Source organism: Oncorhynchus mykiss, chromosome 17, assembly GCF_057628025.1.
Source record: "Oncorhynchus mykiss isolate SJ-2025 chromosome 17, ASM5762802v1, whole genome shotgun sequence".
NCBI lineage: Eukaryota > Metazoa > Chordata > Actinopteri > Salmoniformes > Salmonidae > Oncorhynchus > Oncorhynchus mykiss.
In genome coordinates this window covers 77,485,926-77,498,389 of record NC_143038.1, presented here as the reverse complement: position 1 = coordinate 77,498,389, position 12,464 = coordinate 77,485,926, and the positions used below count along the sequence as shown (strand labels likewise).

Here is a 12,464-nt window from a genome sequence, read left to right as displayed (position 1 = left end):
TATCCCAGAAACCCTAGACCCACTGCAATTTGCATACCGCCCAAACAGATCCACAGATGATGCAGTCCCTACTGCACTCCACACTGCCCTTTCCCACCTGGACAAAAGGAACACCTATGTGAGAATGCTGTTCATTGACTACAGCTCAGCTTTCAACACCATAGTGCCCTCAAAGCTCATCACCAATCTAAGGATCCTGGGATTAAACACCTCCCTCTGCAACTGGATCCTGGACTTCCTGACGGGCCGCCCCCCAGGTGGTGAGGGTAGGTAGCAACACATCTGCCACGCTGATCCTCAACACAGGGGCCCCTAAGAGGTTGGAGGCTTGCTAGTAATTGCTATATAACAGTCTGATGGCCTTGAGATATAATATGTTTTTCAGTATCTCAGTCCCAGCTTCATTGCACCTGTACTGACCTCGCCTTCTAGATTAGCGGGGTGAACAGGCCGTGGTTGATTTAGCTTTTTGACCTCTCTGTGACATCGGGTGCTGTAGGTGTCCTGGAGGGCAGGCAGTGGGCTCCTAGTGATGCGTTGTGCAGACCACTGTTGTGCCCTTTTCACCACACTGTCTGTCTGTGTGGGTGGACCATTTCAGATTGTCAGTGATGTGTACACTGAGGAACTTGAAGCTTTGCACATTCTCCACTGTGGCCCTGTTGATGTGGATAGTGGGGTGCTCCCTCTGTGTTTCCTGATTGTCCACGATCGGCTCCTTTGTTTAGTTGAGGTTATTTTCCTGCCACCACTCTGCCAGGGCCCTCACCTCCAGGCAGTCTACGACCAAGTTGCACAGGGCGGTGTTCAGACCCAGGGCCCAATGCTTACTGATGATCTTGGAGGGTACTATGGTGTTGAAGGTTGAGCTATAGTCAATGAACAGTGTTTTGATGTAGGTATTCCCCTCCCGAATGGCACAGCTGTCTAAGGAGCTGCATCTCAGTGCTAGAGGCATCACTACAGACCCTGGTTCGATCCTGGGCTGAATCACAACCAGCCGTGATCGGGAGTCCCATAGGGCGGTGCACAATTGGCTCAGCATTGTCCGGGTTAGGGGAGGTTGTGGCCGGGGTAGGCCATCATTGTAAAATAAAGGTTAAATGCATATATATTTTTTAAGTCGTCGATGAACAACATTCTTACATAGGTATTCCTCTTGTCCAGATGGGATAGGGCAGTGTGCAGTGCGATGGCGATAGCGTCATCTGTGGAGCTATTGGGACAGTATGCAAATTTGAAGTGGGTCTAGGGTGTCAGGTAAGGTGGAGGTGATAACTAGCCTCTTAACTAGCCTCTCAAAGCACTTCAGGATGACAGAAGTGAGTGCTATGGGGCGATTAGTTATTTAGTTCAGTTGTCTTTGCTTTCTTGGGTACAGGAACAATGGTGGCCATCTTGAAGTAAGTGGGGACAGCAGACTGGGATAGGGAGCGATTGAATATGTCCGTAAACACACCAGCCAGCTCGTCTGCGCATTCTCTGAGGACGCGGCTAGGGATGCTGTCTGGGCCTGCAGCCCTGCGAGGGTTAACACTCTTAAATGTCTTACTCACTTCGGCCATGGAGAACGAGATCCCACAGCCCTCGGGAGCGGCCCACGTCGGTGGCACTGTGTTATCCTCAAAGTGGGTGAAGAAGGTGTTTAGCTTGTCCAGGAGCAAGACGTGGGTGTCCGCAACGTGGGTGTTTTCTCCTTTGTAATCCGTGCTTGTCTGGAGTCCCTGCCACACGTCTCATGTCTGAGCCGTTGAATTGCAACTCCACGTTGTCTCTGTACTGACATTTTTCCTGTTTGATTGTCTTACGCAGGGAATAACACTGTTTGTAATCAATCATATTCTCAGTCACCTTGTCATGGTTAAATGCTTTGGTTCATGCTTTCAGTTTTGCGTGAATAATGCCATCTATCCACGGTTTTTGGTTTGGTTAGGTTTTAATAGTCACAGTGGGAAAAACATCCCTTATCCACTTCCTGCTGAACTCAGTCACTGTGTCAGTGTTTACAGTACGTCAATGTTATTCTCAGAGGCAACCCGGAACATATTCCAGTCCACGTGATCAAGACAATCTTGAAGCATGGATTCTGATTGGTCAGACCAGCATTGAATAGATCTTAGCAAGGGTGCTTCCTGTTCGAGTTTCTGCCTATAGGAAGGGAGGAGCAAAATAGAGTCGTGATCTGATTTGCCGAAAGGAGGGCGAGGGAGAGCCTTGTCGAGAAGGTGAGTAGCAGTGATCTGTTTTTCCTAAGCGAGTACGACAGTCAATGCGTTGATAGAACTTCAGTAGCGTTTTCCTCCTTTGATTTAGTCCTTGGCTACAATAAATGGCCTCGGGATACGTGTTTACCAGTTTGCACCACGTCCAGTGTAGTGTAGTGCGACTTTTTAAAAATCATAATTTGAGTCCCATCATGCAGTATTAAAAATCAAAACATATAGGCCAACGTTTTGTATCACAACTAAAGTTACATAAATAACTATAAATTAAGCATATTGGAGGACCAGTTTCTTAGTTAACCCCTCAACACAGAACAGCCGAAAGTGCCTCCTTTTGAAATCGTTTGGAGAAAATACCCTTTCTATGTTATTAAGCTATGTTAAACTGTATTCTTCATACTAGTGTAGCCCACAGCCACACGAGGACAACTCAGAGTATGCTATTCAGTTCTTTTGACTACACTTTAATTATTGGTTTTAGTAAGCACCGTTCCTGGGTCAGGACTTAATGAGGGGTATGGCCAATTACCACCTAAAATATTCTCATGCCTGTTTTCTGTGTCTCTCTCTCTCTCTCTCTCTCTCTCTCTCTCTCTCTCTCTCTCACACACAGAGAGCTAGGCATAATTAATGAACTGTAGAGATAGATGTAGATGCTAGTATAAGCTTTAAATATTGTAATGAAACATTCAAGACAAACATCAAATAAAACAGTTGAGAAGTGAATAAATGTAAACGTCTAGGAGCAACAACGGCTCAGCTGCGAAGTGGTAGGCCACAAGCTCACAGAACACGACAGCCGAGTGCTGAAACGCATGGTGCGTAAAAGTTGTCTGTGCTAGTTTACAACACTCACTACCGAGTTCCCAACTGCCTCTGGAAGCAACTTCAGCACAATAACTGTTCGTCGGGGGCTTCATGAAATGGGTTTCCATGGCCAAGTAGACGCACACGAGTCTAAGGTCACCATGCGCCATGCCAAGCATCGGCTGGAGTGGTGTAAAGTTCACCGCCATTGGACTCTGGAGCAGTGGAAACGCTGTCTTTGTAGTGATTAATCATGCTTCACCATCTGACAGTCCAACGGATGGATCTGGGTTTGGCGGATGCCATGAGAATGCTACTTGCCCCAATGTGTAGTGTCAACTGTAAAGTTTGGTGGAGGAGGAATAATGGTCTGGGGCTGTTTTTCATGGTTCGGGCTAGACCCCTTAGTTCCAGTGAAGGGAAATCTTAACACTACAGCATACAATGACATTCTAGATGATTCTGTGCTTCCAACTTTGTGGCAGAAGTTTAGGGAAGGCCCTTTCCTGTTTCAGCCTGACAATGCCCCCGTGCACAAAGCGAGGAACTTGACTGACCTCAGCCCCATCGAAAACCTTTGGGATGAATTGGAAGGCTGACTGCGAGCCGGGGCTCATCACCCAACATCAGTACCCGACCTCACTAATACTCTTGTGGCCGAATGGAACCAAGTCCCTGCAGCAATGTTCTAACATCCTAGTGGAAGGCCTTTCCAGAAGAGTGGAGGCTGTTATAGCAGCAATGTTACAACATCTAGTGGAAAACCTTCCCAGAAGAGTGGAGGCTGTTATAGCAGCAATGTTCCAACATCTAGTAGAAAGCCTTCCCAGAAGAGTGGAGGCTGTTATAGCAGCAATGTTCCTACATCTAGTGGAAAGCCTTCCCAGAAGAGTGGAGGCTGTTATAGCAGCAAAGGGCCCATTAATGCCCATGATTTTTGCAAAGGGGGACAAACTCCATATTAATGCCCATGACTTTTGCAATGAAATGTTTGACGAGCAGGTGTCCACACACTTTTGGTCATGTAGTGTGTCAGCTCAATGGAAAATATCTTTACATTTCGATCGATCAATTTTTTTTTAAAGATCAGTTTCCACTGTCAATCTTGTTCGTCATCCCAGCAGCCATCTGACAAAGGTCAATCTGCTGGGATGACTAAGGTGATGCTTTATCCATTCATATTGAACCATTTCCATGCTGCTCCCGCCAACACTGCAGCCCGGCTCATCTCCCTCTCCCCTTCTCTTCCCTCCATTCTGGGGGGGATGGGTGCACTGCTTTGTGAGAGCAGAGTCCTGGGGGTGGGGCTTGGAGCTCCCGAGGAGCAGAGCGCTGTGGGTGGAGCTCCCTCTGAGGAGCAGAGCGCTGGGGGTGGAGCTCCCTCTGAGGAGCAGAGCGCTGGGGGTGGAGCTCCCTCTGAGGAGCAGAGCGCTGGGGGTGGAGCTCCCTCTGAGGAGCAGAGCGCTGGGGGTGGAGCTCCCTCTGAGGAGCAGAGCGCTGGGGGTGGAGCTTGGAGCTCCCTCTGAGGAGCAGAGCGCTGGGGGTGGAGCTTGGAGCTCCCTCTGAGGAGCAGATCGCTGGGGGTGGAGCTTGGAGCTCTCTCTGAGGAGCAGAGCACTGGGGGTGGAGCTCCCTCTGAGGAGCAGAGCGCTGGGGGTGGAGCTTGGAGCTCCCTCTGAGGAGCAGAGCGCTGGGGTGGAGCTTGGAGCTCTCTCTGAGGAGCAGAGCGCTGGGGGTGGAGCTCCCTCTGAGGAGCAGAGCGCTGTGGGGTGGAGCTTGGAGCTCCCTCTGAGGAGCAGAGCGCTGGGGGTGGAGCTCCCTCTGAGGAGCAGAGCGCTGTGGGGTGGAGCTTGGAGCTCTCTCTGAGGAGCAGAGCGCTGGGGGTGGAGCTCCCTCTGAGGAGCAGAGCGCTGTGGGGTGGAGCTTGGAGCTCTCTCTGAGGAGCAGAGCGCTGGGGGTGGAGCTTGGAGCTCCCCCTTTGAGAAGGTTTGCGGCTTTAAAGGGCAGTTGAGGTGACATTTTAGAATTAAAAATGGATTTCTACTAAAGTCGGGTAAACGTGAACTTCAGGTTCTAATGGTGTCAGTCCAGTAGATTAACATATATAGAAAAAACTAATCTGGTATGTGTTGTATAATACATCTTAAATCTAAAAAAACAATGAATCTGGGGAAAATCACATTTAAATGAAAAATTGTATTGTTGGGTGAAAGGGAGTTCATATGTATAAATGGTTATTGTTGTAGTAACAGAATTTATACCATCAAATAATGACCAATAATCTATACAAGGGATGCATAGAAGGAATATTTTAATGCAGTGTCATATAAACATGCCTGGCGTTTTGCATCAGTGTTGTTTCTGTGTGGAGGGTCGAGTCTTCAACCCAGTTCTGAACAGCCTAATCCTAGACCCTTAACATTGTTTTGGGGAAACAGACCTACTGCCGAGTTTAGGCCGGGATTAAATTCAAAGCATGTAGTTAGAATAACGCATAGGACTGCTGGCAATGCGCCTTTTTAAAGGAGGTCTCGGTTTAACAAGTTTGATATTTTAAGGTAAATTCTAATAGTGTTTGCCAGTAATGCCATCGCCGCTTTAAAAAGAAAGCACAGATAACATTCTATGGATAGAATCCCAGCCATCTCCTTTAAAAAGCACAGATAACATTCTATGGATAGAATCCCAGCCATCTCCTTTAAAAAGCACAGATAACATTCTATGGATAGAATCCCAGCCATCTCCTTTAAAAAGCACAGATAACATTCTATGGATAGAATCCCAGCCATTTCCTTTAAAAAGCACAGATAGCATTCTACAGATAGAATCCCAGCCATTGTCTTTGGAAAATATAGGCCTAGGTCATATTTTATTTACACATTCCCAGCATAGTTTGTTCAAATGCAGAAAGTCAATTCACTCCAGCCCTTTCTTAGTGCCCACATAATGTTGTTAGAGTTCTCATAAATCCAGTAGTCGAGGAACTGGTTCTTCTGGTTCTGCTGGTTCTGCTGCTGGTTCTGCCTCTTCCTAGACAGGGAAAGAAAATGTTAAACCATTAGGCTAGATGATTACTCCTGAGGTTATTTCTGAACAGTATTTCTGTCCATTCAGGGGACCCCTTTTGGCTCAAGAGCACAGAAGGCAGAAGTTTGGATTTAAGAGTAACTGAGATATAAAATTGACTTAGGTCAACATTCAATCTGATTTCGGGTTGTTGACAACGCAGCTTTTAAAGGCAATGTTCCCACATTTCACAGACTGCATCCACACTACGTGCCTCAATCAGTAATTACCTTTAAATATAGCGTTGTTGACAGGCGGGATCAGATTGAATCCTGGCCTTACATATTGATCAGTTGTGTTATTGAGATATAACATTGACACTTGTACATTGATCAGTAACATTATTGAGATATAACACATCATTATTGAGACTTACACATTGTTCATTGATACCAAAGGGTTGGTTGAAGGCCCTGTAACCGCTGTAGAGCGGGTTGGGAATAGACACCAGAGCAGGCTTATCCCCCTCTTCATTCTGTCACCATGGGAGACAAGACATGTCAGTCAATCAAATCTGTTTTTAGAAAACCCCTTTATCTGGGCATACCGTGTCATTTCAACGTGGAAATGTGGGTGACCTTGATTCACCCACTCAGAGACAGGCAAATTCTCAATGTGTGCTTTTACAGGTGCTTCTACACCTGCATTGCTTGCTGTTTGGGGTTTTAGACTGGGTTTCTGTACAGCACTTTGAGATATCAGCTGATGTAAGAAGGGCTTTATAAATACATTTGATTTATCACTGTGCTTTCATTTATTTTTTTATTATTTATTTTTTACCCCCTTTTTCTCCCCCATTATGACCTTGTCTCATCGCTGCAAGTCCCCAACTGGCTCGGGAGGCGAAGGTCGAGTCATGTGTTCTCCGGAACATGACCCGCCAAACCGTGCTTCTTAACACCCGCCCACTTACCCCAGAAGCCAGCCGCACCAATGTGTCAGAGGAAACACTGTTCAACTGACGACCGAGGTCAGCTTGCAGGCCCCCGGCCCGCCACAAGGAGTTGCTAGAGCACGATGAGCCAAATAAGGAGGTAGCCTTTATTTCTAACATGGTTGCCTAGCCTTTATTTCTAACGTGGTAGCCTTTATTTCTAATGTGGTAGCCTAGCCTTTATTTCTAATGTGGTATCCTTTATTTCCAACGTGGTAGCCTTTATTTCTAACGTGGTAGCTTTTGTTTATAACGTGGTAGCCGTTATTTCCAATGTGGTAGCCTTTATTTCCAACTTGGTAGCCTAGCCATTATTTGTAACGAGGTAGCCTTTATTTCTAGTGTGGTAGCCTTTATTTCTAACGTGGTAGCCTTTAATTCTAACGTGGTAGCCTTTATTTCTAATGTGGTAGCCTAGCCTTTATTTCTAACGTGGTAGCCTTTATTTCTAACGTGGTAGCCTTTATTTCTAACGTGGTAGCCTTTATTTCTAACGTGGTAGCCTTTATTTCTAACGTGGTAGCCTTTATTTCTAACGTGGTAGCCGTTATTTACAATGTGGTAGCCTTTATTTCTAACGTGGTAGCTTTTATTTCTAACGTGGTAGCCTTTATTTCTAATGTGGTAGCCTTTATTTCTAATGTGGTAGCCTTTATTTCTAATGTGGTAGCCTTTATTTCCAACGTGGTAGCTTTTATTTCCAACGTGGTAGCTTTTATTTCTAACGTGGTAGCCTTTATTTCTAACGTGGTAGCCTTTATTTCTAACGTGGTAGCCTTTATTTCTAATGTGGTAGCCTTTATTTCCAACATGGTAGCCTTTATTTCCAACATGGTAGCCTTTATTTCCAACATGGTAGCCTTTATTTCTAACGTGGTAGCCGTTATTTCCAACGTGGTAGCCTTTATTTCCAACTTGGTAGCCTAGCCATTATTTCTAACGAGGTAGCCTTTATTTCTAGCGTGGTAGCCTTTATTTCTAACGTGGTAGCCTTTAATTCTAACGTGGTAGCCTTTATTTCTAATGTGGTAGCCTAGCCTTTATTTCTAACGTGGTAGCCTTTATTTCTAACGTGGTAGCCTTTATTTCTAACATGGTAGCCTTTATTTCTAACGTGGTAGCCGTTATTTACAATGTGGTAGCCTTTATTTCTAACGTGGTAGCCGTTATTTCTAACGAGGGTGCCTTTATTTCTAATGTGGTAGCCGTTATTTACAATGTGGTAGCCTTTATTTCTAACATGGTAGCTTTTATTTCTAACGTGGTAGCCTTCATTTCTAATGTGGCAGCCTTTATTTCTAATGTGGTAGCCTTTATTTCTAATGTGGTAGCCTTTATTTCTAATGTGGTAGCTTTTATTTCCAACGTGGTAGCTTTTATTTCTAACGTGGTAGCCTTTATTTCTAACATGGTAGCCTTTATTTCTAACGTGGTAGCCTTTATTTCTAATGTGGTAGCCTTTATTTCTAATGTGGTAGCCTTTATTTCCAACATGGTAGCCTTTATTTCCAACATGGTAGCCTTTATTTCTAACGTGGTAGCCTTTATTTCTAACGTGGTAGCCTTTATTTCCAACGTGGTATCCTTTATTTCCAATGTGGTAGCCTTTATTTCTAACGTGGCAGCCTTTATTTCTAATGTGGTAGCCTTTATTTCTAACGTGGCAGCCTTTATTTCTAACGTGGTAGCCTTTATTTCTAATGTGGTAGCCTTTATTTCTAACGTGGTAGCCTTTATTTCTAATGTGGTAGCCTTTGTTTCTAATGTGGCAGCCTTTATTTCTAATGTGGTAGCCTTTATTTCTAACATGGTTCCCTTTGTTTCTAACGTGGTAGCCTTTATTTCTAACGTGGTAGCCTTTGTTTCTAACGTGGTAGCCTTTATTTCCAACGTGGTAGCCTTTATTTCTAACGTGGCAGCCTTTATTTCTAACGTGGTAGCCTTTGTTTCTAACGTTGGAGCCTTTATTTCTAACGTGGTAGCCTTTGTTTCTAATGTGGCAGCCTTTATTTCTAACGTGGTAGCCTTTATTTCTAATGTGGCAGCCTTTATTTCTAATGTGGTAGCCTTTATTTCTAATGTGGTAGCCTTTATTTCTAACGTGGCAGCCTTTATTTCTAACGTGGTAGCCTTTATTTCTAACGTGGCAGCCTTTATTTCTAATGTGGTAGCCTTTATTTCTAATGTGGTAGCCTTTATTTCTAACGTGGTAGCCTTTATTTCTAATGTGGTAGCCTTTGTTTCTAATGTGGCAGCCTTTATTTCTAATGTGGTAGCCTTTATTTCTAACGTGGTAGCCTTTGTTTCTAACGTGGTAGCCTTTATTTCTAACGTGGTAGCCTTTGTTTCAAACGTGGTAGCCTTTATTTCCAACATGGTAGCCTTTATTTCTAATGTGGCAGCCTTTATTTCTAATGTGGTAGCCTTTATTTCTAATGTGGTAGCCTTTGTTTCTAATGTGGTAGCCTTTATTTCTAACATGGTAGCCTTTGTTTCTAACGTGGTAGCCTTTATTTCTAACGTGGTAGCCTTTGTTTCTAACGTGGTAGCCTTTATTTCCAACGTGGTAGCCTTTATTTCTAACGTGGCAGCCTTTATTTCTAACGTGGTAGCCTTTGTTTCTAACATGGTAGCCTTTATTTCTAACGTGGCAGCCTTTATTTCTAACGTGGTAGCCTTTGTTTCTAACGTGGTAGCCTTTATTTCTAACGTGGTAGCCTTTGTTTCTAATTTGGTAGCCTTTATTTCCAACATGGTAGCCTTTATTTCTAACGTGGCAGCCTTTATTTCTAACGTGGTAGCCTTTGTTTCTAACGTGGTAGCCTTTATTTCTAACGTGGTAGCCTTTGTTTCTAACGTGGCAGCCTTTATTTCTAATGTGGTAGCCTTTATTTCTAATGTGGTAGCCTTTATTTCTAACGTGGCAGCCTTTATTTCTAACGTGGTAGCCTTTATTTCTAACGTGGCAGCCTTTATTTCTAATGTGGTAGCCTTTATTTCTAATGTGGTAGCCTTTATTTCTAACGTGGTAGCCTTTATTTCTAATGTGGTAGCCTTTGTTTCTAATGTGGCAGCCTTTATTTCTAATGTGGTAGCCTTTATTTCTAACGTGGTAGCCTTTGTTTCTAACGTGGTAGCCTTTATTTCTAACGTGGTAGCCTTTGTTTCTAACGTGGTAGCCTTTATTTCCAACATGGTAGCCTTTATTTCTAACGTGGCAGCCTTTATTTCTAACGTGGTAGCCTTTGTTTCTAACGTGGTAGCCTTTATTTCTAACGTGGTAGCCTTTGTTTCTAACGTGGCAGCCTTTATTTCTAATGTGGTAGCCTTTATTTCTAATGTGGTAGCCTTTATTTCTAATGTGGTAGCCTTTATTTCTAATGTGGTAGCCTTTATTTCTAACGTGGCAGCCTTTATTTCTAACGTGGTAGCCTTTATTTCTAACGTGGCAGCCTTTATTTCTAATGTGGTAGCCTTTATTTCTAATGTGGTAGCCTTTATTTCTAACGTGGTAGCCTTTATTTCTAATGTGGTAGCCTTTGTTTCTAATGTGGCAGCCTTTATTTCTAATGTGGTAGCCTTTATTTCTAACGTGGTAGCCTTTGTTTCTAACGTGGTAGCCTTTATTTCTAACGTGGTAGCCTTTGTTTCTAACGTGGTAGCCTTTATTTCCAACATGGTAGCCTTTATTTCTAACGTGGCAGCCTTTATTTCTAACGTGGTAGCCTTTGTTTCTAACGTGGTAGCCTTTATTTCTAACGTGGTAGCCTTTGTTTCTAACGTGGCAGCCTTTATTTCTAATGTGGTAGCCTTTATTTCTAATGTGGCAGCCTTTATTTCTAATGTGGTAGCCTTTATTTCTAATGTGGTAGCCTTTGTTTCTAATGTGGTAGCCTTTATTTCTAACATGGTAGCCTTTGTTTCTAACGTGGTAGCCTTTATTTCTAACGTGGTAGCCTTTGTTTCTAACGTGGTAGCCTTTATTTCCAACGTGGTAGCCTTTATTTCTAACGTGGCAGCCTTTATTTCTAACGTGGTAGCCTTTGTTTCTAACGTTGGAGCCTTTATTTCTAACGTGGTAGCCTTTGTTTCTAATGTGGCAGCCTTTATTTCTAATGTGGTAGCCTTTATTTCTAATGTGGTAGCCTTTATTTCTAACGTGGTAGCCTTTATTTCTAATGTGGTAGCCTTTGTTTCTAATGTGGCAGCCTTTATTTCTAATGTGGTAGCCTTTATTTCTAACGTGGCAGCCTTTATTTCTAACGTGGTAGCCTTTGTTTCTAACGTGGTAGCCTTTATTTCTAACGTGGTAGCCTTTGTTTCTAACGTGGTAGCCTTTATTTCCAACATGGTAGCCTTTATTTCTAACGTGGCAGCCTTTGTTTCTAACGTGGTAGCCTTTATTTCTAACGTGGTAGCCTTTGTTTCTAACGTGGCAGCCTTTATTTCTAATGTGGTAGCCTTTATTTCTAATGTGGCAGCCTTTATTTCTAATGTGGTAGCCTTTATTTCTAATGTGGTAGCCTTTCTAATGGAGCAGGGACAAGGAAAGGGAATGGTTGGGGACGAGCAGCCGCCCGCCGATATGTCGGCTCATATCGCAGTTAAACCTCCAACACCGCCAAAACATCTGCTATGCGGATGCTGGTTAATGCTCGATCTGATTGAATCCATGCCTCAATCTATTATCACTGTGCTCCATCTAATAGCATAACCAAATGACCTGGATTGGAGTTGAGATTCCATTAAAAGTGATCAGCGCTGTTCCAGTTTCTGCACAGATTTATTACAGCAATAGTGAAGCTCTCCACAGACCTGCAACCTTTACACGGCATCTTGAACACTTTCTACTGACTCGCCTAGTTAAATAAAGGGTCAATTACGTCAAAAAAAATAATTTAAAAAATCTATAATGACATAAGACATTTATAGTTACAGTAACCACAATGTGGCCATGAATTTATTAATTTTAAGTTGGAATAAATAAATAGTGTTACATTAGTTTGTAAGAGAGTCTAATGTTAGAATGTTTACTGTATTAAAAAAGCAATATTGATTTGTGTTTGGTTGTCAACGCAACCAAATATCAACCATTTAAAGGAGATGCGTCTAATGCTTGGACAGTTTCATCTGAGCCACTGGCTGAATCCTATTCTTATTGGACGTGAATCCAACATCATTTCTTAACTTCCACAAGTTAACAGGCTATTTACTGTATTTCAAAAGTGATATTGAATTGTGTTTAGTTGTCAACGCATCCAAATATCTTGATATTTGTATAATATCTAAAAAATATATTGGTCTGTATTGTTATTGGAATAGTTGTAATAACCTGCCCAGGGACTGCGGTTGAAAATTAGCCAGCTGGCTAAACGGGCACTTTTACTGAAACGTTAATGTGCACTGTCCCTGTAAAAACAAACTCACGCAACCAA

The 12,464-nt window shown here is 43.3% G+C and overlaps 1 protein-coding gene across 7 annotated transcripts in view; it reads right to left on the bottom strand.

Moving 5' to 3' along the window:
* Window positions 1-5,323: 5,323 nt before the first annotated feature.
* Window positions 5,324-12,464, bottom strand: part of stab1 (stabilin 1) — a 157,343-nt gene continuing 150,202 nt past the window's right edge. For all 7 annotated transcript variants that reach the window (XR_016488114.1, XR_016488115.1, XR_016488116.1 and 4 more), the window contains 2 exons: window positions 6,472-6,570; window positions 5,324-6,059 (listed from right to left, as the gene is read on the bottom strand). Coding sequence is in view for 3 of the 7 variants with exons in the window: in XM_090206515.1 (XP_090062641.1) it covers window positions 5,991-6,059; window positions 6,472-6,570 (168 nt within the window). In the remaining 4 variants the exon portion in view is untranslated. The remainder of the gene's footprint in view (window positions 6,060-6,471; window positions 6,571-12,464) is intronic.